Here is a 22,770-nt window from a genome sequence, read left to right on the forward strand (position 1 = left end):
AAATTAGCTCTGACCAAGAGAAACATTGAACAAATCGTCATGCATTTCATCTGAGCTCAGTAGTTACGCATCTCTATTTAAAACAGAAACTAACTGATATTTGTAGAATACCATACACATACCAAAATGCAGCAATTGATTTGCTAACTCGAGCAATGAAGTATTTATAATTTCTGAATCTGTGTTTGTAAAATTTACATTTCACGTACAACACCTCAAGTTGGAATGCCAACAAAAAGGTTGGAATTGCCAGTCAAGACTGAACCTCTAGATTACAATTGTGACATTGAAGAACACCCCACGAAAAGCAAACGCTACAACATCACTCCAAAAGAACAAATAAATATCCTTCCTGGACAAGACACCAATAAAGATCTTAGCCTGATGCAGCAGAAGACCAGTTTGCACTCATTTACACAATTTACTTCGTCTCCGCACCAATTTTAACATGGAGCAGGACGTTACAGTAATCAGAAGGGCTAGAGCTCGACCCCCTACAAGTCCCGCAAGAACAATAAGAAACAGAATCAGATAACCTGAGCTGCCCCCTTTTACAATATCAACATTTCCCTCAACAACTATCTTTTCTGACTTAGAATGCAGCCCAGTATTAGAAGTAGGAACTCTTTGCTCAAATTCTTCATTCCCATATTTTCCCCTTTCTGCTTCTTTTCCATCACTTGTAAAATTTCCTCCTTCTTCTTCCATCAATTGCTGCAGTTTTACTTTGCCTCGTGTCTCAAAATTATCTTGCTCTTCTGTGTCTTCATTTCTACATAGTTGGTCCTCTCCGCAACAACTAGATGCTTCACTCACCGAATCAGCTTCCTTCAATCCCTTCTCCTTCCCCTTTCTCCCTTTCTTCATGTTGCGCAACTTCTTAGGCATTAGTTTCTTGATGATTTTCCTTCTGATTTTACAACTTTGGCTATGTTGCTTTTCACAAATCATAGGTCCACCATCATCTTCTTCTTCATCTTCATCGAAATTCCCCCATCTCTTATCCCACCTCAATAGGTCCCTCATTGTTTCATGTTGCACTCCCTTATTATCTTCAAGCCGAGAAACTATATCAAGTCTGGCTTCTTCAACTTGAATTTCCTCAATAAAAGAGATTGACCCAGTATCCTGAATCAAGCCACCGCAACTATCATCATCATAATTAGGTCCTTTCTTTCCTTCTCCTTTCAAAGAAGACCATCTTCTTTGAAAGAACAGAAGGACCCTCTGGATTAAAGATTGAAATGCCATTCTTGCACTTAAACATGATGGCTTCAGGAAACAGAAAAGATGCTTCCCAATGTACTCAAGAAAAATAAGCAGAGAAGCAGACAGTGTTATCCCAAGAGCAAGTCTTTTCGTACTGAAAGCCAAAACAACCACAACAAACATCTTCAGAACTGCAATTAACACACATGTCCCCTTCTTATTACCAGCATTACCCTCAACGCCATCACATCCTTTCATAACCTTCTGATTATTACAATCAGGATTTCGATCTTCACTTGTAATATTATTATTGTTACTATCACTATTATTATTATTATTATTATTATTATTATTATTATTATTATTATTTGAAGTTTCAGTCGTACCCTCCAAATTCTCTGGGCTGTGAGGCTTGTTCTCCATATAAACATCATGCTGAACTAGCAAATCTCTGGAACTAGACAATGGTATTGGATCAGAGATGACAAGTTCATCAACAAACCGCTGCTGCTGCTGCTGCTGGTGCTTCTTTCTTTTCTTGATGGGATTCTTTAAACGTTCACGATTCTTGACAAAGAGATCAACAAGAGAAGTAGGGAAACCTGTTTCAACAACAAGCGAGGAGTTCCCTGGTTTTGGTGGCTGAAGATCCGCAACAATACGAGAAATTCTTGAAACTCTGGATTTTTTCCATGGTAATGGCATTCTTGATTCTTGGATTCAAGAATTTGAACAAAAAAGAAAAAAGAAAAAAAACCAAGAATCCACTGTACAATCAAGAACTCAATTGAGGCAAAAAAGTTTTAAAATCGCTAGCGAAGTTAAAAGAAAAGGAGAGGAGATGTGTGATCCAATTAAAGAACCCTAATAAAAAGAACACGAAAAAATAATAATGATTATAACTGCAAGGCGCGTGTTGAGCTGGTAGGAGGTTGTTGAAACTTGAAAGCAGGAAACAATTTGGAAATTGCAAGAAAGAGATCTTCTCTTCTTCTTCTTTTCTTTTTTTCCCTTTTTTCTTTCTTATGATTTGTTTTTTTTGGTTATTAGTTTAATGAAGATGTTTTAAAAAATATTTTAATTTATAAGTATGTCCCTTTTTTATAATTAAATAAATAGCCGAATAATCTAATATTTATTAATAGTAATTAATTAAATAGTATTAGTTATCTCATTGTTATTTTCTTTTTTACTTATTTATTTATAGCTTTTTCTTTTTTTTTTCTTTTTCTGTTGTTTTTAAATAAGAAATGGGTAAAATATGGTTAAAAAGGAATGAAAATAGAATACACAGCTGGAGAAGAACTGACTTCAAGACTGGATAAATATGTCTTAATATTTATTTATTTTAGCTTTTTTTACTAATTTTGGACTATAAATTCACCTCTGTATTATACTTTCTTTAGTGATAATTCCACTATTTAACAGCTAATTTCTGAACAAAAAATATTTGCTTTTTTTTTTTTTGCTATAAATTACTGTTTTGAAGAGAAAAAAAAAATTAATAAAAAAAGAATAGAGGTAATGTGAAGTTGAAGTTAAAATGAATTAAACATTGAAATTGAGAAGCACGTGGCACTCATGATGCTTGACCCAATTTATGTTGCATATTTCTTTTTTTTTTTTTTTTTTTTATCTTTTTTTACCTTTTGAGATGAAAGCATCCCACAGTAAAAATGCTACTCTTTCTCATACTTGTCTAAAGTTTATTCTTTCTTTTTCTTTTTCAAATGATTCCCCCTTTTGGTAACTTTTAGTGTCTTGATTTTTATTATTCATTAATTATAAAAATTGATGAACTTAGATGATTATAAATATGAATATTCAGTCCATAAAATTTTCTAACTAATTTGTGTAATATATAAAATAGTTATAAAATTTAATATATTTATTAAGTAGGTGTAAAATTTGATGCAATATATTAAAAATAATTAAATCATTTTATATATTTAAGAATTTTATTATAGTCTCTTCATCTATTAATATATTATTTTTATTATTTAAATTAGAATTAATTGACAATACTATTATAAAATTTATTAAAAAATATTTAATTCATAGCTGGAGTATCAAAAATATTTATTTTTTATTATATAATCTGCGATCCATCGACCCTTTCAAAAATCAAAATAACACTGAAAAATATAAAAAAAAATGAAAAAGAAATTCTTAAAGTATTATTCCTTCTTTAATTTGATATAAACAAAAAATATATATATAAAAAAAAAGAACAAAATAATAGTTTAGAAAATGATTAGGCTACTAAAACGAAAGGGCATTAGTCAAAGGATAAATACCTCGTACAGTCTTGACAATAGAAAGTCACATGTCCAAATCATTACCACTCACATGATGCGTGCAATCTGCAATCAACCAAATACACTCCCGTGTCCAATTCTTTTGAACAACTTTTATGTTTGAATCCCTGTGAAATTTTAACCCATCAAGTGAACTTTTAACTGCAGTTAATTTTCTTTTTTTTTTTTTTTTAAGTTTTAACTTTTAACCAATTTTTTTTTACCTTATTTTGAGGCTGTCTATGTATTACCGACAATCAAATATATTGTCTCAGTTTCCTTTTTTCTAACATTTTTAAATTTAGTTTCAAAACTATGAATAATTTGATCTTATTTTAAAAATAAAAATAGAACAAATAATTAGATTTAATATCCACGCGCTAATCACACTATAAATTGTAAAATAAAAAATATATATATATATATATATCTCTTTATATATATATTTTCTTTTAAAACTTAGATTTTTTAATATATATATTTAATTTTTGACGCATAAATTTTTTATTTTAATACATATATTTATTTGTTTACCTTACTTTTAATTATATTTTAAAAATATTATATTAATTATATTTTAATATTATATTAACTAATAAATTATTTTTATAATTAGACAATAATTTTAATCTAAAACATAACATCTTAAATTATATTTTTAATATTTTATGCAATAATAAATTATTAGCAGATATGATGAAAATAAATGATTTATTTTAAATAATATTTATATAAAAATTATTATGATAAGAATTAATACTTATTTTAGTTATTATGTAATCATAAAATTATTATAGTTTCTCCTCAAGAAAAAAGGGATGAATTACAATTCCTTCAGTTTTTTGGTTTTGACTAAAACCCAAATAATCAAAATTTAATTTTATTAACTAAACCAAGCCAATATTTATTATCAAATTGAAAATTCAATTTGATTCAATTTACCGTTTTGGACTTCTAAACTTTTTTAATAATTTGAACTATAAAATATTTATATAAAAATATTTATTCAAAACCAACAATGATAATAAAATATTTAAATATACAAATAAATATATTTGAAAGCTAAATAATAACTTATATAAATAAATAAATTGTAAATTTAGATGTTTATAGAAATTTAGATCGGTTCAGTTACAATCATTATAGCTAAATCTTTTCTAGCAAAAATCGAGTTGAACTAAAATATTATTCTATTTATTCTTTATTAAAATGATTCGAATAAAATATAAATATAATTGAACCGGTCAATTTCGGCTTTGCTCGCTTCTAAAAAATATATATTTTAAACATATATACATGTGAAAAAATAAGATAAAATAGCAGAAACTCTAATAATTTACATATGAATACAATTATATAAAAGAAATCCATGACATGTAGAAAGACTTATTAGATTGATGAAGTAAGTAGTAAAAAAGTAATTAAATCCATATGTGAAAGTGAAAGTCAATAATGGAGTCGCTCATTCTTTGGGTAAGGTGGCTTGGATATACTCTTGTTTGATGTATTATTAAATTCTTGATTAATGAAGAATTAACTAAAAATTAAAAAGATATTAACTAAAAAGAAAAATCCACATATGAAAGTTAAAAAGATATTAAGTAGAACTAAAAATCTACAAATTTAGAACATTTTTACTTAAAATAAATTCAAGAGATATAAAAAACTTAACCGTCTAATAGAATAAATAAAAAATATTAATAGATAATTTCATATTTCATATTATTTATATAAGCATATGATAGAAAATTAATCCAGAAAAGATATATGATAAATTTTGCAAGTATTAACTATCGACACATATTGTAAAATTTATTTTCAATAAAAGATTAATATTAGATAAACTAGATAATTTATAAAATTAAGGAACAAAAAATTATCTTCATGTGATTTAATTATAAAAAATATTAAATACTAAGCTAAAAAATTTATGTTATAAAATTAATAACAGCCATGCAGTAACAGGGGCAAATGACTAGTGTAATACATATGGCTAGTAAATTTATGTTATATTTAATGTTTTTATTATTCAAGTTCAATATTTATAAAAGTGATTAAGCCAAATTGAGATGTTTCAAGTAATTTATTAAGTTTTAATTTAAATTATAAAATTAAAGCTGGATTATCATCATTTAAGTTCTAAATTTTAGAACTTGGTGCAGAATTGAAGTTAGGATCTAATGTTGTTCCAATTTGGCTCGAATTACTTTATAAAAATCCTGTAATTTGATATGCAGAATTATACTGAAGATGCTTGATTCCCATTTACATTACAATATATAAAATTAATATAGATATATGAATGTTTTATATTTTAATATTAAATGATTAATACATACTCCATTGTTTAATATTAATGAATATATATCAATTATCTATTGCTTTGAATATAATTTTTATTAATGACAAATATTCATTAATAAACTAATGAATATTATCCTTATAAATGATGAATGTTCATATCAATAATAAATTTTTTCAATATGCATCACAAAAATAATAAATTTCTTTTATAAATAATCAGTATTCTTATTTGAAAATATTGATAAACATTATATATACAGACAATAGAAATTGTAGTATTAGATAATAAATATTAATATTAACAGTAATGAATAGTATATGAAACAAAACAAACATGAACATTAACAGTAATAAATATTAAGTTCACAAATAATAAATATTTAAATATAAATAAAATTAATTATTATAGAATATTACATCTAATGAATATTATACATATTGAAAATGAACATTTTTACTGCATGTAAATGAACAAAAGAAATTAATCTGTATTTGGTCTAATAGAAACTTTTTGACATGTGTTACTATATGATGATATATATAATTTTTATTTTGACAAGTATACTTATTATTCACACATAAAATTGTAGTTTATGTATAATTTTGTAATATTTTTATTAATCTATTGATAATTTTTATATTATTGTATTGATATAATCTCAAAATACAAAACAAATAACAAAGACATTAGAAATATTTAATTTATTATTATTTTGAAATATTTTAAATAATTATAAAATATAAAAATTATATTTAATTTTATATATAAATTTAATTTATATTATTATTTATAATCAAAATAATTACGGTCGATAATGACAGATAAATAACTGATTCTCGTTAACAAATAAAAATTCATTCGATATATTATTTTTAATATAATATTTAATTTTAAAATTTAATTTTAAAATTTAATTTATCATAATTTAAAAAATAAAAATTTCATGTATTAAAATAAATACACATCAGATATTTGTCTCAAAAAAAATATAATATAAGAATATATATTTACAAATGACATCAAATAATATTTAATTTATTATTATTTTTAAAAATATTATAAATAATAAAAAAATATATTTGATTTTATTTATAAATTCAATTTAAATTATTATTTAAAATAAAAATAATTTATGACAATCGTATAAACGTCCGAGTAAAAGTCTAATTTTTATAAATATAAAGTTTTTAATATAATATTAGTGCTGTAATTTATTTTATCGTAATTATAAGAAAAAAAAAGCGGAGACTGATGTCCCCGCACGTATAACCTGCTAAAGTGATCCGAGGTGCATATTATAAGAATTGCACCGGAATTAGAGAAGAGTTTTGGTGTAAACAATCTGTGTTAGACTGAAACCAAGCTAGCAGTCACTTGGAAAAGAGACTCGGTGTATACTATTTTTATTTTTACTCCTACAGATGTGAGAATTATTGGCACACTGGAGCCTGAGAGCACTGTGGGGCATTTCTCGAAACTGGGTCAAGACCAGCTACTTTATTGCTAAAAAATATTCAAGTGACGGTCAATTGGAGGTTGAAGAAAATTCTTTCTCGGACACTCGATTCTCTTGGCAAAAAATGGCCTGGAATACTAGAGGAGTACCACCCAAAATTAATAATTTTCTTTTGGAGACTTCTCCGGGAAGGGTTGCCGGCGGTGGGTGAAGCTTTGTTTGGAGGACTATCCATGGAGATGGCGTTTGTAAAAGATGCGGTGGTGTCGAAACTACTTCCCCACTTGTTCTTGCCCTGTCAACTGGTATGTTTATGGTTCTTGTCGAATTTAAATTTGTCCATGCATACCTTGCAAGGGAATTCCTTTCTCCATTGCTGGCAGCACCTTCTTCAAGAGTTCGGGCTATCTGAAAAACTCGAAATGTAGTTAATTGTCCAAAAGGTGATCAATATTTTAAGTACGAAACGAATAGAATTAGTGACATTTATGATTTAGTTGAGTAAGATATTATTAAACGGGTGTCGTATAGTTTTCATATTTTCATATAGATAATAAATTTTCTAAATTTATATCTCAATAATATTATAATCGAAATTTAGATACTAAAGAAATACAATTAAAACTTAATATTTCAAATAAAAAATAAATAAAAATTTGATGGGGACCCAAATGCTTCATCTTTTATAGCACGATAGCTGGTCTTGTGAGCATATAGTTGAACGGGTAGGCAGCCCCATACCATAAAGATTTCAATGTTACTTTAGCAGTCCCATGAACCAAAACGTGATCAACTTAATTAACACCAAGGCCGACATCCTAGCAAGCAATGGCAGCCTCCATAAATGTGACTTTTGACGGTGCTTTTGATAAGCAAGAAAGCCGAGGTGCTACAATTATACTGGTCTGTGATCATGAAGGAAAGCTCAGTAAGGGAGTTCCAGGGCTTGTTTCTTTGGTGGACCCTACAACTGTCTTAATAATGCGGATATTGGTATCACATCTTTGAACTTAGTATTCAATTTGTACTAATATCTTAATTATTATTTTTGATACCAGTATTTTTATTTTCTATTTCAATTTGAAATGTTTAGTACTTTTTAATTTTATTATTGTTAATGTGACATTAAAAATAAGATATTTTTAATTGGTTCGTCAAATTAATAATAAAAATTTTTAATTTTAAGCATATGGGTTTTTATTTTTAAGTATATAATTTGAAAAAAAATTTAAAAATAAATTCCTCTTATTTATTTAGTAGGATAAGTTATTTGTAAGTTGACAATTGCTAATATAACGAATCAACTAAAGAAATCCATTTTCAAGATATCCAAGAAAATAAATAAAAAGATTGTTAAGTATGTTATTGAATATTAAATTTAAAAATTTAGTAGGGACAAAGCATCTACTAAATGCATTATGCATGAGTTGCTTTTAGAGTCAAATATGGTAATATTCACTCGTTGCTTGGTGCACCTACAGATGTTTTGATTGATTCTTGATTGTATTGTTCTGGGCCAGTCCCTTGATTGAAAGTCTCTCCATTGATTCATATCCTCTTGCCAATTTGCTTGTTGCCAAACTAATAGATATTAATAAGTAATAAAATATGTGTGAATTATTTGATATTAAAATATAAAACACTCGTATATATGTATTATTCTTATTAATTTTAATATATATACTAAACTTAAATAAATATTTTTAAAATATTTTAGCATTTTTAGTAATAAAATATTTTTATTAAAAAAAATAACACATAAATAATTGACCGTTGATTAAGGATTATATGATACTGAATATTTTGAGTTATTAAATTTATTAAATTTAACCAAATAACGAATAAAAATTTATTAATAAAATAAAAAATAAAAAACTCATCATAGAACTACAAAAATTAATCCAAACATTATTGTCCTTTTGAGATCCCTATTATTACAAATCCCTATCCACAAAACCATCAAAACTAACTTTAAACAATTTGGTCCACTTTACTTCTGCGTCCTTTAGGAATCCTTCAATTTACAATTCAATCCATAGAAAATATTAAGAATCACAAACACACCCATCAAAATTAGAAACCAACAAAAAAACCTACGTTTTTATTTTAATATTCACAGACCCACAAATCATCTCTTTCCCTACTTCGCCCATTTCCATTTTCCCTTCAATTTCCTTTAGATCCCTCCAATAGAAACATTCCCCTCGCTTTTCTAGGAGAAAGAAAGAAAAAAGAACAGACTTCCCAAGAAAAGAAAAATACAATATGAGAGAAATTCTTCACATCCAAGGTGGGCAATGCGGGAACCAAATCGGAGCTAAATTCTGGGAAGTGATATGCGACGAGCATGGAATTGACCATACGGGAAAGTACAGTGGAGATTCAGATCTCCAACTTGAAAGAATTAATGTGTATTATAATGAGGCAAGTGGTGGTAGATATGTGCCCCGTGCCGTTCTTATGGATTTGGAACCTGGCACTATGGACTCAGTTAGATCTGGTCCTTTTGGTCAGATCTTTAGACCTGATAATTTTGTTTTTGGTCAATCTGGTGCTGGTAATAATTGGGCTAAAGGACATTACACTGAAGGAGCTGAATTGATTGATTCTGTTCTCGATGTTGTCAGGAAAGAAGCTGAGAATTGTGATTGCTTGCAGGGTAATTGAATAAACTTTAGCTTTTTATTTATGGGTTTTTAGTGTTCTTGATGTGAGTTGTTTCTTTCGGACTGTTATTATTGATTTGTTCTCGCGTTGGGTTTGTGTTTTCTTATATGGCTTCCTCTTTTCTGAATTTTGTTCATATTTGGGATTAATTTTTTAATAAATCTTAAATGATACCCTTTTGATACAATTTATGGATTTTGTTCCTGCCTGGATTTATTGTGGTGTTAGATATTCGTTTCTTTTGTTTGATTTGATTTGATTTTGAGGTTTTAATGAAATGTTAGAATTTCTTCATTTTTTTACTTAGGGAAAAGAAATGTTTATGTAGATAAATGGGTATTGAACTGGTGTTATGATACTCTTATATATCAATATGATTAGGATTCACGTTATTTGCTCTGTTTTTCCTTTTTGAATTTTGCTTCTCATTTGATTCATTGTCTGGTAACTATCCTTTTGGAAAATGGTTCTTTATGCATAATAACTTTTACCTCTAGATTGGTTTGGAGTTTTTGCTGTATTTTCTCTTTGTTTCAATTTCTAATGGCTATTTCAGGAGTTCCCAAAAGCAGGTAATCTTAATTTTTATTGTTTAATAATTTGTATATGGTGTTTACAAATATTCGCTAGCTGTTCTGAAGTACAAATTCACTCTTCAGCGCATGAAAGTTAAATATATACACAAGTCTTAAATGTAGATTCTACGTGAGATTCCACACATTTAGCTGTGATGCAAGGTTTAAAGTTCTTGTGATGCTATGTTTGACTCTTGGATTTTGCATTGATGATAAATGTGGAGGAAGCTGGGGCTTAAGTTATCTGGAATAACACTGAGTCTTAAACTATAATCTAATGTTTTGTGGTGAAATTGGTATTCTTTATCTTTTCATAATTCTGGTTCTTATGTTGCTATTATAATTGAATTCATTTGGTGCAATATTCTAAGCCATTCAATTTGACCATCATTGTTGCATGGTAATCCAAAAGTGTCATCTCAAACAATCATGTAGCAGTAGATTTTGACAGTTTTATTTCTCTAGATTTACTTTTCAGCCAATCATTGCTGTAGTTTTATTTTTTCCTCTCTGTTTCAAGTATTATTGATTATATTTTAAAACAGGATTTCAGGTTTGTCACTCACTGGGTGGAGGCACTGGTTCTGGCATGGGAACTCTTCTTATTTCTAAGATCAGGGAGGAGTATCCTGATCGCATGATGTTGACATTTTCTGTCTTTCCTTCTCCAAAGGTGTCTGACACAGTTGTTGAGCCGTACAATGCCACTCTTTCTGTTCATCAGCTTGTGGAAAATGCTGATGAATGTATGGTCTTGGACAATGAGGCATTATATGACATCTGCTTCCGCACTCTCAAGCTCGCTACTCCAACTTGTAAGTTAAATCATAAACCTTACTCATTCAGAATATCTTTGAGTTATGATCTACTTGGTTTGTGGATTTAGTTATTTACAAATTTGTCTTCCTCTTGAAGGTTGAAATTGAAAATTAATCAAAGCAGGATAAGATGGTGTACCTACCTGTTTGGTATCCTGTATGCATAGATAGCTAAGATGTGTGGTTGTGGCTACTGTAGGTTCTGAGTTTTTTCAGTGATGGTTAAAAGTGGATGTGTTGTCTGTAGTCTTGTTCCTTATTGGTGATTAACTTTCATATGGTTTGCTCTTTCTCTGTCTCTATAGCACAGACATACACACTCCTACACTTATATATCTAGACTCCTTTATGTCCCACAAATAGATACAGCATTGATTGTATTCTGCAGCTGCTTTTAGTAAATATCTCGTCCAATTTTAAATCAGATGCACACCTGGCATATACATTCATATTATCTATTTGCATATGACAAGACGTGTTAACTAATGCCCATGGAAGTATATATGACGCAGAGTTTCAGAAGAAACATGATCTGATCATTTCGTTATTTTGGTTTTTCCATGTCCCAGTTGGTGATCTTAACCACCTTATATCTGCTACCATGAGTGGTGTTACCTGCTGCCTCCGGTTCCCTGGACAGCTAAACTCTGATCTTCGCAAGCTTGCAGTTAACCTTATCCCATTCCCTCGCCTCCACTTCTTCATGGTTGGGTTTGCACCCTTGACTTCCAGAGGATCACAACAGTACAGGGCTCTGACTGTGCCAGAACTGACCCAGCAGATGTGGGATGCCAAGAACATGATGTGTGCCGCTGACCCACGACATGGCCGCTATCTAACTGCTTCAGCAATGTTCCGCGGTAAAATGAGCACTAAAGAAGTTGATGAGCAAATGATAAATGTCCAGAACAAGAACTCTTCATACTTTGTTGAGTGGATCCCCAACAACGTCAAGTCTAGCGTCTGTGACATCCCACCAAAGGGTCTCAAGATGGCATCTACTTTTATTGGGAATTCGACATCCATCCAGGAAATGTTCAGGCGTGTCAGCGAGCAATTCACAGCAATGTTCAGGCGCAAGGCTTTCTTGCACTGGTACACTGGTGAGGGTATGGATGAAATGGAATTTACTGAGGCTGAGAGCAACATGAATGATCTGGTGGCCGAGTACCAGCAGTATCAGGATGCAACCGCTGATGATGAGGAGTACGAGGAGGAAGAAGGGGAGGAAATATGACATCTGTCTTTTTTTTTCCTTTTCGTTTTTTCAGTTCTTCTGAAGTCTGTATCTTGTTGGCTCTTTGTTGTGAGTGATTATATATGTATATTGATTGATGTCTCAAGGGTCAAAGGAGATTGACATGTTGATGTGTATGGGGTGTACCAAAGATGGGTCTTTTTGTGACTGTTTTTGTTTTTAATTGCAGTGATGTATGTTTGTATCTAGTAAATAAAAACGAATTGAAATGTTAATTTTGTCCAGAATTTTCTTTGTAGCTTTTTTCAATATCTTAAAGGTAACAATCTGGCTAAATAATGTTGGCATTTTGTTTCTTGGTTAAAATACTGCTTCCTGTTTCACTTTCACTATAATGATATTGATGCCAAGATCAAAGTAATTGATGCCATTTATCCACCGGCGAAGTTAGAAGGACCGAAGGTGGCCATGGTTTCCACTAAGTGGAATAAATTTTATAAGAAGGTTATTAATATGTATTTATATATTTTAAAATTCGATTTTGCTTCTTAAATTTAATCCAACTCCACCACTGATGATGAGATATATTCTTAGCCTTGATGACATTTGCCTCTAGTTGCAACCCAATCAGAAATTTTTTTCAGGAGGCTTGGTTTGGAGAAAAGCATATGTGGAGATGCTTTACTTTAGGAAATGCAATGCCAAACGGGTTAGTGGCCCTGCGCAAACGAATGCAACATTTACTTAACATCACATGCTCTTTTTCCAGAAAAAAATTTCTGCAAATTTCCATCCATAAAATTCAATGCATGAAATTTTGAAAATAGAACTCAATTAAGGGATCTGGAAAATACTTCTGAATCACTAATACCCCAATTATGCCCAAGTCACCATCAAGGTACCATTAAATCCACAAGCTTTCTCTGTTCTTTTCCATTTGTGTTTTCTTTTTCTTTTTTCCTTCAAGATTGCAAGGTGACAACAAAGATTCCTTATTAACTAGTGTCCACCAACAAATTAAAGAATCATCAAACTAGACCGAGTCAATCATATTTCATAGTTTTTCTGATGAAGAAACTTCACTTGTAAACGTAATCTTCAGTCTTGAAAGCAATTAATTAGACAAATTTGTAAAAGAATATACAGGCAATACACTTTCTTCTCATCTGCACAAGACAAGAAAAAGGTTATGAATCCTGCAACGCAGTGGACGGCTGCCTCTCTCTCACACTCTCTATAAAAGGCAGATCATCACATTTTCCAGAAAGATTCTAATTGTCCACTACTGTTAAACCCTTTTCTTGACAAGTTGAAGCTTTCACTTGGGTACACTTTGAAATGGCTCTTGAAACTATCCTGTCAGGGCTTATTGCTGCCTTAACTTGCTCTCTTGCCCTGGCTGATCTCAGTCCTCTTCAAGATTTCTGTGTGGCTGACCCCAGCAAGTCAGGTACGTAGTGAAATGCATGAATGTTACAATTTATTATATAATACCTGAAAGGTTTAATCTAATAATGATTGTTGTGGATATGTTAATTTCTCACTGGCAGTTCTAGTGAATGCTTTGGCGTGCAAGGACCCAAAGCAGGTTCAAGCAAGTGATTTTTCCTTTAGCGGTCTTCACATAACAGGCAACACAACGAACCCTGTAGGTTCAAAGGTGACTCCAGTTACAGCAGTCCAATTGCCAGGACTAAACACACTTGGGATATCCATGGCTCGTGTAGATTTTGCACCATGGGGTATTAACCCTCCACACACACATCCAAGGGCTACTGAAATATTGACTGTTGTGGAAGGTAGTCTCGAAGTAGGGTTTGTGACTTCTAACCCAGAAAACAGGCTTATTACGAAAGTGCTTAAAAAAGGTGATGCGTTTGTGTTCCCTGTCGGTCTTGTCCACTACCAGAGAAATGTTGAAAACGGTAATGCTGTAGCCATTGCTGCTCTCAGTAGCCAAAACCCTGGTGTTATTACTATTGCCAATGCAGTTTTTGGATCCAATCCTCAGATTGCTAGTGATATTCTTGGAAAGGCTTTCCAAGTTGACAAGAACGTGATCTATAAGATCCAAGCTAAGTTCTAATCCTTTTAGTCAATCATTAATCGGGTTGGCGCACCTATGTCAAAGGATCATTGATCTTCAGAATTTTTCAATGTGCTTTTCAGAGTGTAATAGTCTGGTTTGTTTCATGTGTATTCACTTGAGAATCAGTTGATGATTTGTAATGAATTTGTCTATTATTATTTCTTATCTATCTCTCATTTTGGACATAACAAATGTGTATGCAGATCATTGTTTCTCAAGCTGGAATGTCTTGGGCTCATAACTAACTTTGAAATTTAAACAATCTTTGTTTCCTTCCCATTCTCTTCTTTCATCTCTGAATATCTAGATTTAATCCAAAGCATACTGGACAAGATTTTTACGGGTGACAAAATACTTCTTTAAAAATTTTAATACAGCTATATACTCAAAGTTTGAATTCGAGACCTTAGTTAAGATAGAAGAAACCATTACCATCTCATCTACACGCTCTTAAATTTCTTCCCATCCTCTTGGATTAGAGCAGAAAAAAAACTACTTCCTTATTTAGATTAAAAAGTTTTTAAAAAATATATTTTATAATTAAGTTTACATTAATAGAGAAAATCTATTAATCTAATATATTTCTGTATTTACTAATAGTATGAAATAAAATTATTTTATTAGTGGATTAGGTTAATTTTATGATATAACCATTAAAATTATCATATATAACAAATATGTTTTCTTTTAATACCAAGAAATGATACTCTAAAAAAAGAGCCAATAGACTGTGAACTATACAATATAAGAGTATTACCTCTTACGGTCTTGACACTTGAACTAGACCTAAGTATATCAATAAAATAATTTAAATATATATATTAAGCTAAAATGTTTATTTAGAATTTCATTTTCTTAAAAGATATAAATATAAAACATTTAAAATATGTCATTTATTAAATAATTATTTTAAAAATAATACAATTAAAATATGTAATTTATTAAATAATTGTTTTGAAAAAAAAATATTTAAAGATATTTTATTTTTTTACCATTTAAAATGGAAGCTTATTAATTGAAGTGCTTTCATTAAACTATAAGTATCTAGTTAGAATTCTAGAAGAACAATTTATTGAAGCATTATGCCTATTATAAGACCCACAAATCATGGTTGATTTTCTTTTTTTTTAATTTAGTTTTAAGATTGGTGCTGCAGTGACGAGTTTAAATTTCATTTTAAACTAGTTATGACCATTTGAACATTCCACATAAAAAAAATTCATATAATTATATTAGTAAGAGTCGCTATTATTGATTGTCAAACTTCCGTTTCACTAGTAAAAAAATAAAATAAAATAACATACTATATTTTAGCTGAAAAAGTTAAAAATCAAAATCAGTTCCCAAACGCAGTATCAACCTGATTAGTGCCATAGTGGCCCTGCACAATCTAGTGCAACATTTACTTACAGGAAGCTGGAGTCTGTTCTTCAAAATTCATCCACTAATACCAATTTTTGTGAGATGAAGGATTAAAAATTAAAATTAGGACTGAATTGAGAAGGTCCAAATCCTTCTGAATCGAAATCTAAAATCCATCAGTCTTTTTCAAAGCAAAAAGGGTATCATTACTCTTCTCCATAAAATCCATTAGCTACATAAGACTGCAAAGTTTTGCTTTCTTTGATTTCTTTCCTAGAATATCCCTAAAGATTAGATGGTGACAACAATGATTCCTGTTTAATTAGTGTCCGTCAAGAAAATATCATAAATAATTATCAAATAGACCAATTCAATCATATATATTTTTGCAGTACTTTAATTAAATAATCACACTCTTAAATGTACGTAATCTTCAATCTTTGAAAGCAATATTTCATTAAACAAATTTGTAAGAGAATCGGCACTTGCACTTGTCAAGTTGTCATACACACTTTAGGACACGACAAGAAGATTATGAATCCTTCAACGCGGTGGACGGCTGTCTCGCCTTTCTCTCTCTCTCACTCTCTCTATAAAAGCAAATCATCACATTTTGCAGAAACATTCAAATTATCCACTGCTATTATACTTGACAAGTTAAAGCTTTCAGTTGGGTACTTTTTAAATGGCTTCTAAATTTATCCTGTTAGGGCTTGTTGCTGCCTTAACTTGCTCTCTTGCATTGGCCGATCACAGTCCTCTTCAAGATTTCTGTGTGGCTGACCCCAGCAAGCCAGGTACGTACTGAATGCACGACTCTTATCAGCTTATTATATGATACATCAAAGCTTTAAATCTAATCATAGTTATGTTTCTTACTTGGCAGTAGTAGTGAATGGCTTGGCATGCAAGGACCCAAAGCAGGTTCAAGCAAGTGATTTCTCCTTCAGTGGTCTTCACATAACAGGCAACACAACGAACCCTGTAGGTTCAAAGGTGACTCCAGTTACAGCAGCCCAATTGCCAGGACTAAACACACTTGGGATATCTATGGCTCGTATAGATTTTGCACCATGGGGTATTAACCCACCACACACACATCCAAGGGCTACTGAAATCTTGACTGTTATGGAAGGTTGTCTTGAAGTAGGGTTTGTGACTTCTAACCCAGAAAACAGGCTTATTACAAAAGTGCTTAACAAAGGTGATTTGTTTGTATTCCCTGTCGGTCTTGTCCACTTCCAGAGAAATGTTGGAAATGGTAATGCTGTAGCCGTTGCTGCTCTCAGTAGCCAAAACCCTGGTGTGATTACTATTGCCAATGCAGTGTTTGGATCAGATCCTGACATTTCTAGTGATATTCTTGGAAAGGCTTTCCAAGTGGACAGGAATGTAATTTATCAAATGCAAGCCAAGTTCTGATTCTTTTAGACAATCATTAATTTAATTATGTGTTTGCACCTATGTAAGGATCAATTGATCTTCAAAACTTTTTTTCCTTTTTATGTGTTTCTCAGAGTGTAAAAGTTTGGGTTGTTTCCGTTATGTATTCCCTTGAGAATCAGTGGCTGAGTTGCTCATTTTTGCAACGAATGAATTTGTCTATTATTAATTATTTCTAATTCTGGCATGAAAACTGTGTATATAAACTGCGACCTCACAAATTTTCACAATTTCTATATATCATTGTTCCTCGAGCTGGAAGATTTGGGTACATTTGTAGTGTAAAGCTAACTACGAATTCTCATTCTCTTGAATATACCTTTCTGATATGAATAAGATTATCCATATTAAAAATTAGAAAATTTATAAGTAAATACAATAAACATATATTTTTTTATTCTTGTTTCAATGATCAAAACTAGAAAATAATTGATCCATTTACGCATTTATAGGTGTCCACTAACTATTATGTAGTTTATTTTATTTTCATTAATAGATATACACAAATATATTAGTATTTTGTCCGGATGTGTTGCATAAGAATTTTAGTAATTTAACTAATTATTATTTATTTAAATAATAAATAAAAAAGAAAGCTAACAAACAAGTTAATGAGAGAGACATGGTATATCTCACTTCCACAAGGCAAGACAAATCAAATGTTCAAACTAATAGTTCGACATGACATTCATGTTACAATTATACATGAGTAGTTTTGTATTTTTAGAATAAAATACATTAATTATATGCTTTTTTTTTTTTATATTGGTGAATGGGAGTGAATATAATTTAGTTATGCTATATAGGAATGGCTCTATTAGAATTATGTTAAGATTCTTGACAGTTTAATAAGCATTAAAGCTTTGAAGAGAATAAGGATGCATTAAAGCTTTGAAGAGAATAAGGATTCCAAACCTGCTTGTGCAGGCGAGGACCGCTCGGTTAGGGCGTGCCAGAGGAGTGTAGCCACTCGACCAGTCCTTGAACCTAGCCTTCGGAGTGATGAGCATAGGCAGCAAGCCTTGGGAAGGCTTTCCACATATGATCGGTTCTTCTTTCATATGTAGGTTCCTCCACAGTAAAGATGGTATGGTCGGCTTAAACCCTTTAAAAAAAAAACAGAGAATTTTATCATAAAAGATCAAATACAATTCTTTATTCAAGCTTACTTTAATGGGATAAAATATCATAAAGCAAAAACAATGTACAAACAAAAAATAAGTTTAATGAGTTCTCAAATCTAAACCAAAAAAAATTTAGGGGGCCAAAAAAGACAATTATTCTCAATGAATTCTCTAGCAATGGAAATTGTAGTGATAAGTTGAGTTAATTCATCATAAGCCACTAAATTAGCTTTTCTACCAACAACATTAAAGCTCAAAACTCCAACCTTCTAATATTCTCAACGAACAATGCATCCTCCAATAATGAATCATGATTATGAATCAAATTAACATCATCAACCCAATTATTTTCCACTATCAAACCTCTAATCCCACATTCTTTAATTAGCAAGAATAAGCTCATCTTGAATAGTAAGCAATTCACCATAACGAGGACCAGAATTATTTAAGGTACATGATATATGGTAAAAACTACCAATTCAGTCTATTTTTATTAATCCAATGATACAATCTTTTCCTAAAGTAGTAGATAGTTTTCAGTTATGGCTTCCAAAAGTTACTATTCTAGTATTAGCACCGCTCTCTTTTTTTTGTTTTTTTTTTTGTTTTTGTATAAATGACTTGTCCAAATTATATATAAATATGTAAGGGTATTTTAGAGTTTTAATCATATATTTTTATATATAATATGGTAAAATTATATGTTTTTACCTCACTTAACCTTAATTGTCTATTTCAGATAGTAATAGCCAAAAGAGAAAAATATGGAGCTAAATACTCGAAAAGAAGCTTAATTGGACATGTTCGTGTTAAGACCCAAGATTAAAATATATAGACTGCTATTTGTAAGGCCTGACCAAAGATTATATAGCCCAAGTGGACAATTTAGTTATTTTGTATAATTATTATGATTTATATTAAAAGTTATTTATGAGATAGTATTTGATGGAGATAAAGATAGACTTAAAATCTTATCTATTAGAGTTATATATATATATTAAAAACTTTAAATTAGAAAAAAATCACTCTTAATATTGTAATCAATGAAATTATAAATTTTTAGCACGTCCGATATAATTAATAGAAGTAACAGGAAAATATTTTGTAATATAGCTGGAATAATTAAACAAATGACTATCAAGGCTGCTATTGAGAAGGGTAATTTTGTAGCTTATATAAAATATAAAGAAATGCATTACATTTACTTAGGTGTAAAAGAATCATTACATCAATTCACTCTCAAACATATTCAAGAAGAAACAAAGAAAAAAAAAAAGAAGAAGGGAAATTTCAAACAATACAATTGAAATTTTTAACTGCTCAGACATACACATGAAACACAAAAGAAGTCGCACCATCATAAATTTTATGTTGTTGCCCTAGAATTTTGCTTGCAGGTAATTAACCACTTTAGTATCCAACTGAAAGGCCTTTGCAAGAATGTCATTAGAGATAGCAGGTGTAGAACCAAAAACCGCATTGGCAATGGTAATGACACCAGGATTTTGGCTGCTCAGAGCTGCGAGAGCAACAGCGTTACCACGGCCCACATTTCTCTGAAAGTGAATGAGATTGACAGGGAACACAAACACATCTCCCTTGTTTAAAACCTTTGTGATGAGTTTGTTTTCAGGGTTAGATGTTATGAATCCGACTTCAAGACGGCCTTCGACAACCGTCAGGATTTCGGAGGCACGAGGGTGCGTATGTGGTGGATTGATGCCCCATGGTGCGTAGTCAATACGAGCTAGGGAGATGCCGAGAGTGTTAAGCCCTGGTATTTGAGCAACGTTAACTGGTGTTACCCTAGACCCAACTGGATTTGATGTATTGCCTGCCAAGTGCAGTCCACTGAAGGAGAAATCATTGGCTTGGGCCATCTTGGCATCCTTGCAAGCTAAACCATTAACCAGTACTGCCATAAAAAACATTACAGCAATCTACCATTTTTAGTATTTCAATCACAATAGACATACTATATCTAGATAGAGCTTTTAGAATCCAATATACATTGGTAATATTCGTATCTTGACAAGCTATATCAAATAATTCTTAATAAGTTTCTCTAAGTATATAAAAAGTACCTGCGGCATTAGCATCCGCCACGCAGAAATCTTGAAGTGCCTTCGAATCAGAAGCAAGGGCAAAGGAGACAGACGCTGCTAGAGAGGCGAATAAGAAAAGAATGCGAGCAGCCATTTGGATATCTAAATATCTCAATGAATAAGTAAAATTAAGTAGCCGAAGCTCTGGAAAAAGAAGAAGTTATTTCCTGAGCTTGAGCTGTGAAGAAATCATGCACATAATGCTTCCTATATATATGTGTGTGTAGGATATGCATATATGGATGCCGACTTGCCTCTTGAAATAATTAATTACATTCTCATGTTGCTCAAAGCCGTGTTAGGACTAAGTAATTCTCCTCTCTCTCTATATATATTAGATGTTATGTCTTATGAAATATATGTCAGGCCGGCAGGGAATTTGTATACTCATTCTTGATGTTATCCTAAGATTTGGCTAATGAAATCAAGAACACTAATTAAAATGAAAGGATTGGTAGCAATCTTGTCACACGACTGAATTTTATATAAAATGTTTAATTATGACCATAAACCTGGACCCCTGCAGAAGTTGACATTTTCAATTTTAGGTTATGTGATTTTCTCTGTCATGTAATACTACACTTTATTTGGTGTTGCTAGTTTAGGAGATAAATGATATTCATTTTTTCTAATTTGATTAAGTAATTTAGAGCGTGTCGGACATGATCCTTACACATAGTAAATACTCTTTTAAAATTTTAAATTATAAAAGACCCTTGGAAAAATTTTTGTGTAGCCTTGGCGTGTATGTCCCTACTTATATACCAAACCGATAGATAATTGTCACATATTTATTAGTTTTAAATAATAGAACATGTGTCAATCATCCAATATCAAAATATAAAAATACTCATCCATACGTGTCACTCTCCTATTAGTTAGAATGTATACACCAAATCTAGATAAAAATATCCTTTCATTTTATTTCTTAATTTAATTAACGGTAAAATAAGAGCTTGGTCTTAGAAAATATCTAATACCATGAATGAACCACAAACAAACCAATTGATACTACCACTCAGATTGCTACTTTGCTAACTGCATCATTAATTTTGCTACGACAACGTCACTTAGGTAAAAAAGCATCAGTATTTCGGCAATATTAGCAACACTTTTAAAAAAGCATGGCCAATTAATTGTTGAGGTACGCTGATAAGATCAGTTCCTCTTTAGAGCTTTTGGCTAACTAATAATCACATTTTGTTTGATAATTTTGTTATTTTTATCTCAAAATAACATTAGAGATTTAAAAAAAAATTGTGCAATTTCATATTTGTAACTGTACTTCTATTTAAATTTTTAAAAATTAGTAAAAGTGACAACTTATTACATATTGCCATCTTTTATAATGTTCTAATTTAAGAGTTTAAGAAATTATTTATGGCATTGTATTTTTAGTGAAATACATGAAGTTTTTCATTTATCGGATAATGAAAAGTTATATAAATTATACAGGGTTTAGATATTTAATATACTAATAATAATAACTTATAAATATTTATCAAAATATTTATAAATAAGCTAGCAACTAGTTACTCGTTACTAGTTATTGGTTATTATATTGCTCGGCTGTACCAAACAGACTTTAAATTTTTCATAAAAACTATAATCTCAAAATAAGAAAAAAATGTAAAATTAAATTGTATGCTATCACATATATATTAATTAATTTTTTTTTTTAACAATTGCTTACTATATTAACTATATCTGGGATTGACAAAAAAAAGAAAAAGAATATCATCCTTTTAGGATGAAGGAAGTATATATTATTTCTCCTTTACTGGATTTTAATTGTCAAAAGAATTTATCAAATGTATATGTAACGATTCTTTTTATTCTAAAGAATATAATTTGTATAATAAAAAGTATTTTAAAAAAATTAAAAATAAAATATAAAATATAAATCTTTGATAAATATAGTAGTCGTATTTTTTACTAGATTTCCGCTCAATTCTTTTTATTCTAAAGGAATATGATTTGTATAATAAAAAGTATTTTAAAACTTTTCATATACTTTACTCACAATTTTAATTCTCTTAAATTAACTCACATATGTATATAATTATGGGGAGGAGGAGGGGTCGCTGCTGGCTCTCCCTAATTAAATTGATTCTTGAGTATA

The 22,770-nt window shown here is 30.2% G+C and overlaps 5 protein-coding genes across 5 annotated transcripts; 3 read left to right on the forward strand and 2 right to left on the reverse strand.

Moving 5' to 3' along the window:
• Positions 1-127: 127 nt before the first annotated feature.
• LOC8265506 (GATA zinc finger domain-containing protein 21) lies at positions 128-2,306 on the reverse strand. The gene has a single exon (XM_015721763.3). The coding sequence runs from the start codon at positions 1,912-1,914 to the stop codon at positions 409-411; it is 1,506 nt and encodes a 501-aa protein (XP_015577249.2). The 5' UTR covers positions 1,915-2,306; the 3' UTR covers positions 128-408.
• A 7,073-nt stretch (positions 2,307-9,379) lies between these two features.
• LOC8265507 (tubulin beta chain) lies at positions 9,380-12,800 on the forward strand. The gene is made up of 3 exons (XM_002523128.4): positions 9,380-9,926; positions 11,055-11,324; positions 11,897-12,800. The coding sequence occupies exons 1-3, from the start codon at positions 9,533-9,535 to the stop codon at positions 12,562-12,564; spliced, it is 1,332 nt and encodes a 443-aa protein (XP_002523174.2). The 5' UTR covers positions 9,380-9,532; the 3' UTR covers positions 12,565-12,800.
• Positions 12,801-13,287: 487 nt separating this feature from the next.
• LOC8265508 (putative germin-like protein 2-3) lies at positions 13,288-14,777 on the forward strand. The gene is made up of 2 exons (XM_002523129.3): positions 13,288-13,975; positions 14,076-14,777. The coding sequence occupies exons 1-2, from the start codon at positions 13,864-13,866 to the stop codon at positions 14,609-14,611; spliced, it is 648 nt and encodes a 215-aa protein (XP_002523175.1). The 5' UTR covers positions 13,288-13,863; the 3' UTR covers positions 14,612-14,777.
• Positions 14,778-16,633: 1,856 nt separating this feature from the next.
• On the forward strand, positions 16,634-17,556 carry LOC8265509 (putative germin-like protein 2-1). Its single transcript, XM_002523130.3, has 2 exons — positions 16,634-16,773; positions 16,863-17,556. The coding sequence occupies exons 1-2, from the start codon at positions 16,662-16,664 to the stop codon at positions 17,396-17,398; spliced, it is 648 nt and encodes a 215-aa protein (XP_002523176.1). The 5' UTR covers positions 16,634-16,661; the 3' UTR covers positions 17,399-17,556.
• A 1,276-nt stretch (positions 17,557-18,832) lies between these two features.
• Positions 18,833-20,821, reverse strand: LOC8265510 (putative germin-like protein 2-1). The gene is made up of 2 exons (XM_002523131.2): positions 20,628-20,821; positions 18,833-20,458 (listed from the first exon to the last, which is right to left on the reverse strand). Exons 1-2 carry the CDS (start codon positions 20,740-20,742, stop codon positions 19,923-19,925), a joined length of 651 nt encoding a protein of 216 aa, XP_002523177.1. The 5' UTR covers positions 20,743-20,821; the 3' UTR covers positions 18,833-19,922.
• Positions 20,822-22,770: the final 1,949 nt, after the last annotated feature.

Source organism: Ricinus communis, chromosome 4 (genome assembly GCF_019578655.1).
Source record: "Ricinus communis isolate WT05 ecotype wild-type chromosome 4, ASM1957865v1, whole genome shotgun sequence".
NCBI classification, from domain to species: Eukaryota; Viridiplantae; Streptophyta; class Magnoliopsida; order Malpighiales; family Euphorbiaceae; genus Ricinus; species Ricinus communis.

Coding starts and splice junctions, on each gene's coding strand:
- LOC8265506 (XM_015721763.3), bottom strand. CDS start 1,914: ATGCCATTACCATGGAAAAAATCCAGAGTTTCAAGAATTTCTCGTATT.
- LOC8265507 (XM_002523128.4), top strand. CDS start 9,533: ATGAGAGAAATTCTTCACATCCAAGGTGGGCAATGCGGGAACCAAATC. Junction 9,927..11,054: donor GAATTGTGATTGCTTGCAGG/GTAATTGAATAA, acceptor ATTTTAAAACAG/GATTTCAGGTTTGTCACTCA. Junction 11,325..11,896: donor CAAGCTCGCTACTCCAACTT/GTAAGTTAAATC, acceptor TCCATGTCCCAG/TTGGTGATCTTAACCACCTT.
- LOC8265508 (XM_002523129.3), top strand. CDS start 13,864: ATGGCTCTTGAAACTATCCTGTCAGGGCTTATTGCTGCCTTAACTTGC. Junction 13,976..14,075: donor GGCTGACCCCAGCAAGTCAG/GTACGTAGTGAA, acceptor TCTCACTGGCAG/TTCTAGTGAATGCTTTGGCG.
- LOC8265509 (XM_002523130.3), top strand. CDS start 16,662: ATGGCTTCTAAATTTATCCTGTTAGGGCTTGTTGCTGCCTTAACTTGC. Junction 16,774..16,862: donor GGCTGACCCCAGCAAGCCAG/GTACGTACTGAA, acceptor CTTACTTGGCAG/TAGTAGTGAATGGCTTGGCA.
- LOC8265510 (XM_002523131.2), bottom strand. CDS start 20,742: ATGGCTGCTCGCATTCTTTTCTTATTCGCCTCTCTAGCAGCGTCTGTC. Junction 20,459..20,627: donor GGCGGATGCTAATGCCGCAG/GTACTTTTTATA, acceptor TTTTTATGGCAG/TACTGGTTAATGGTTTAGCT.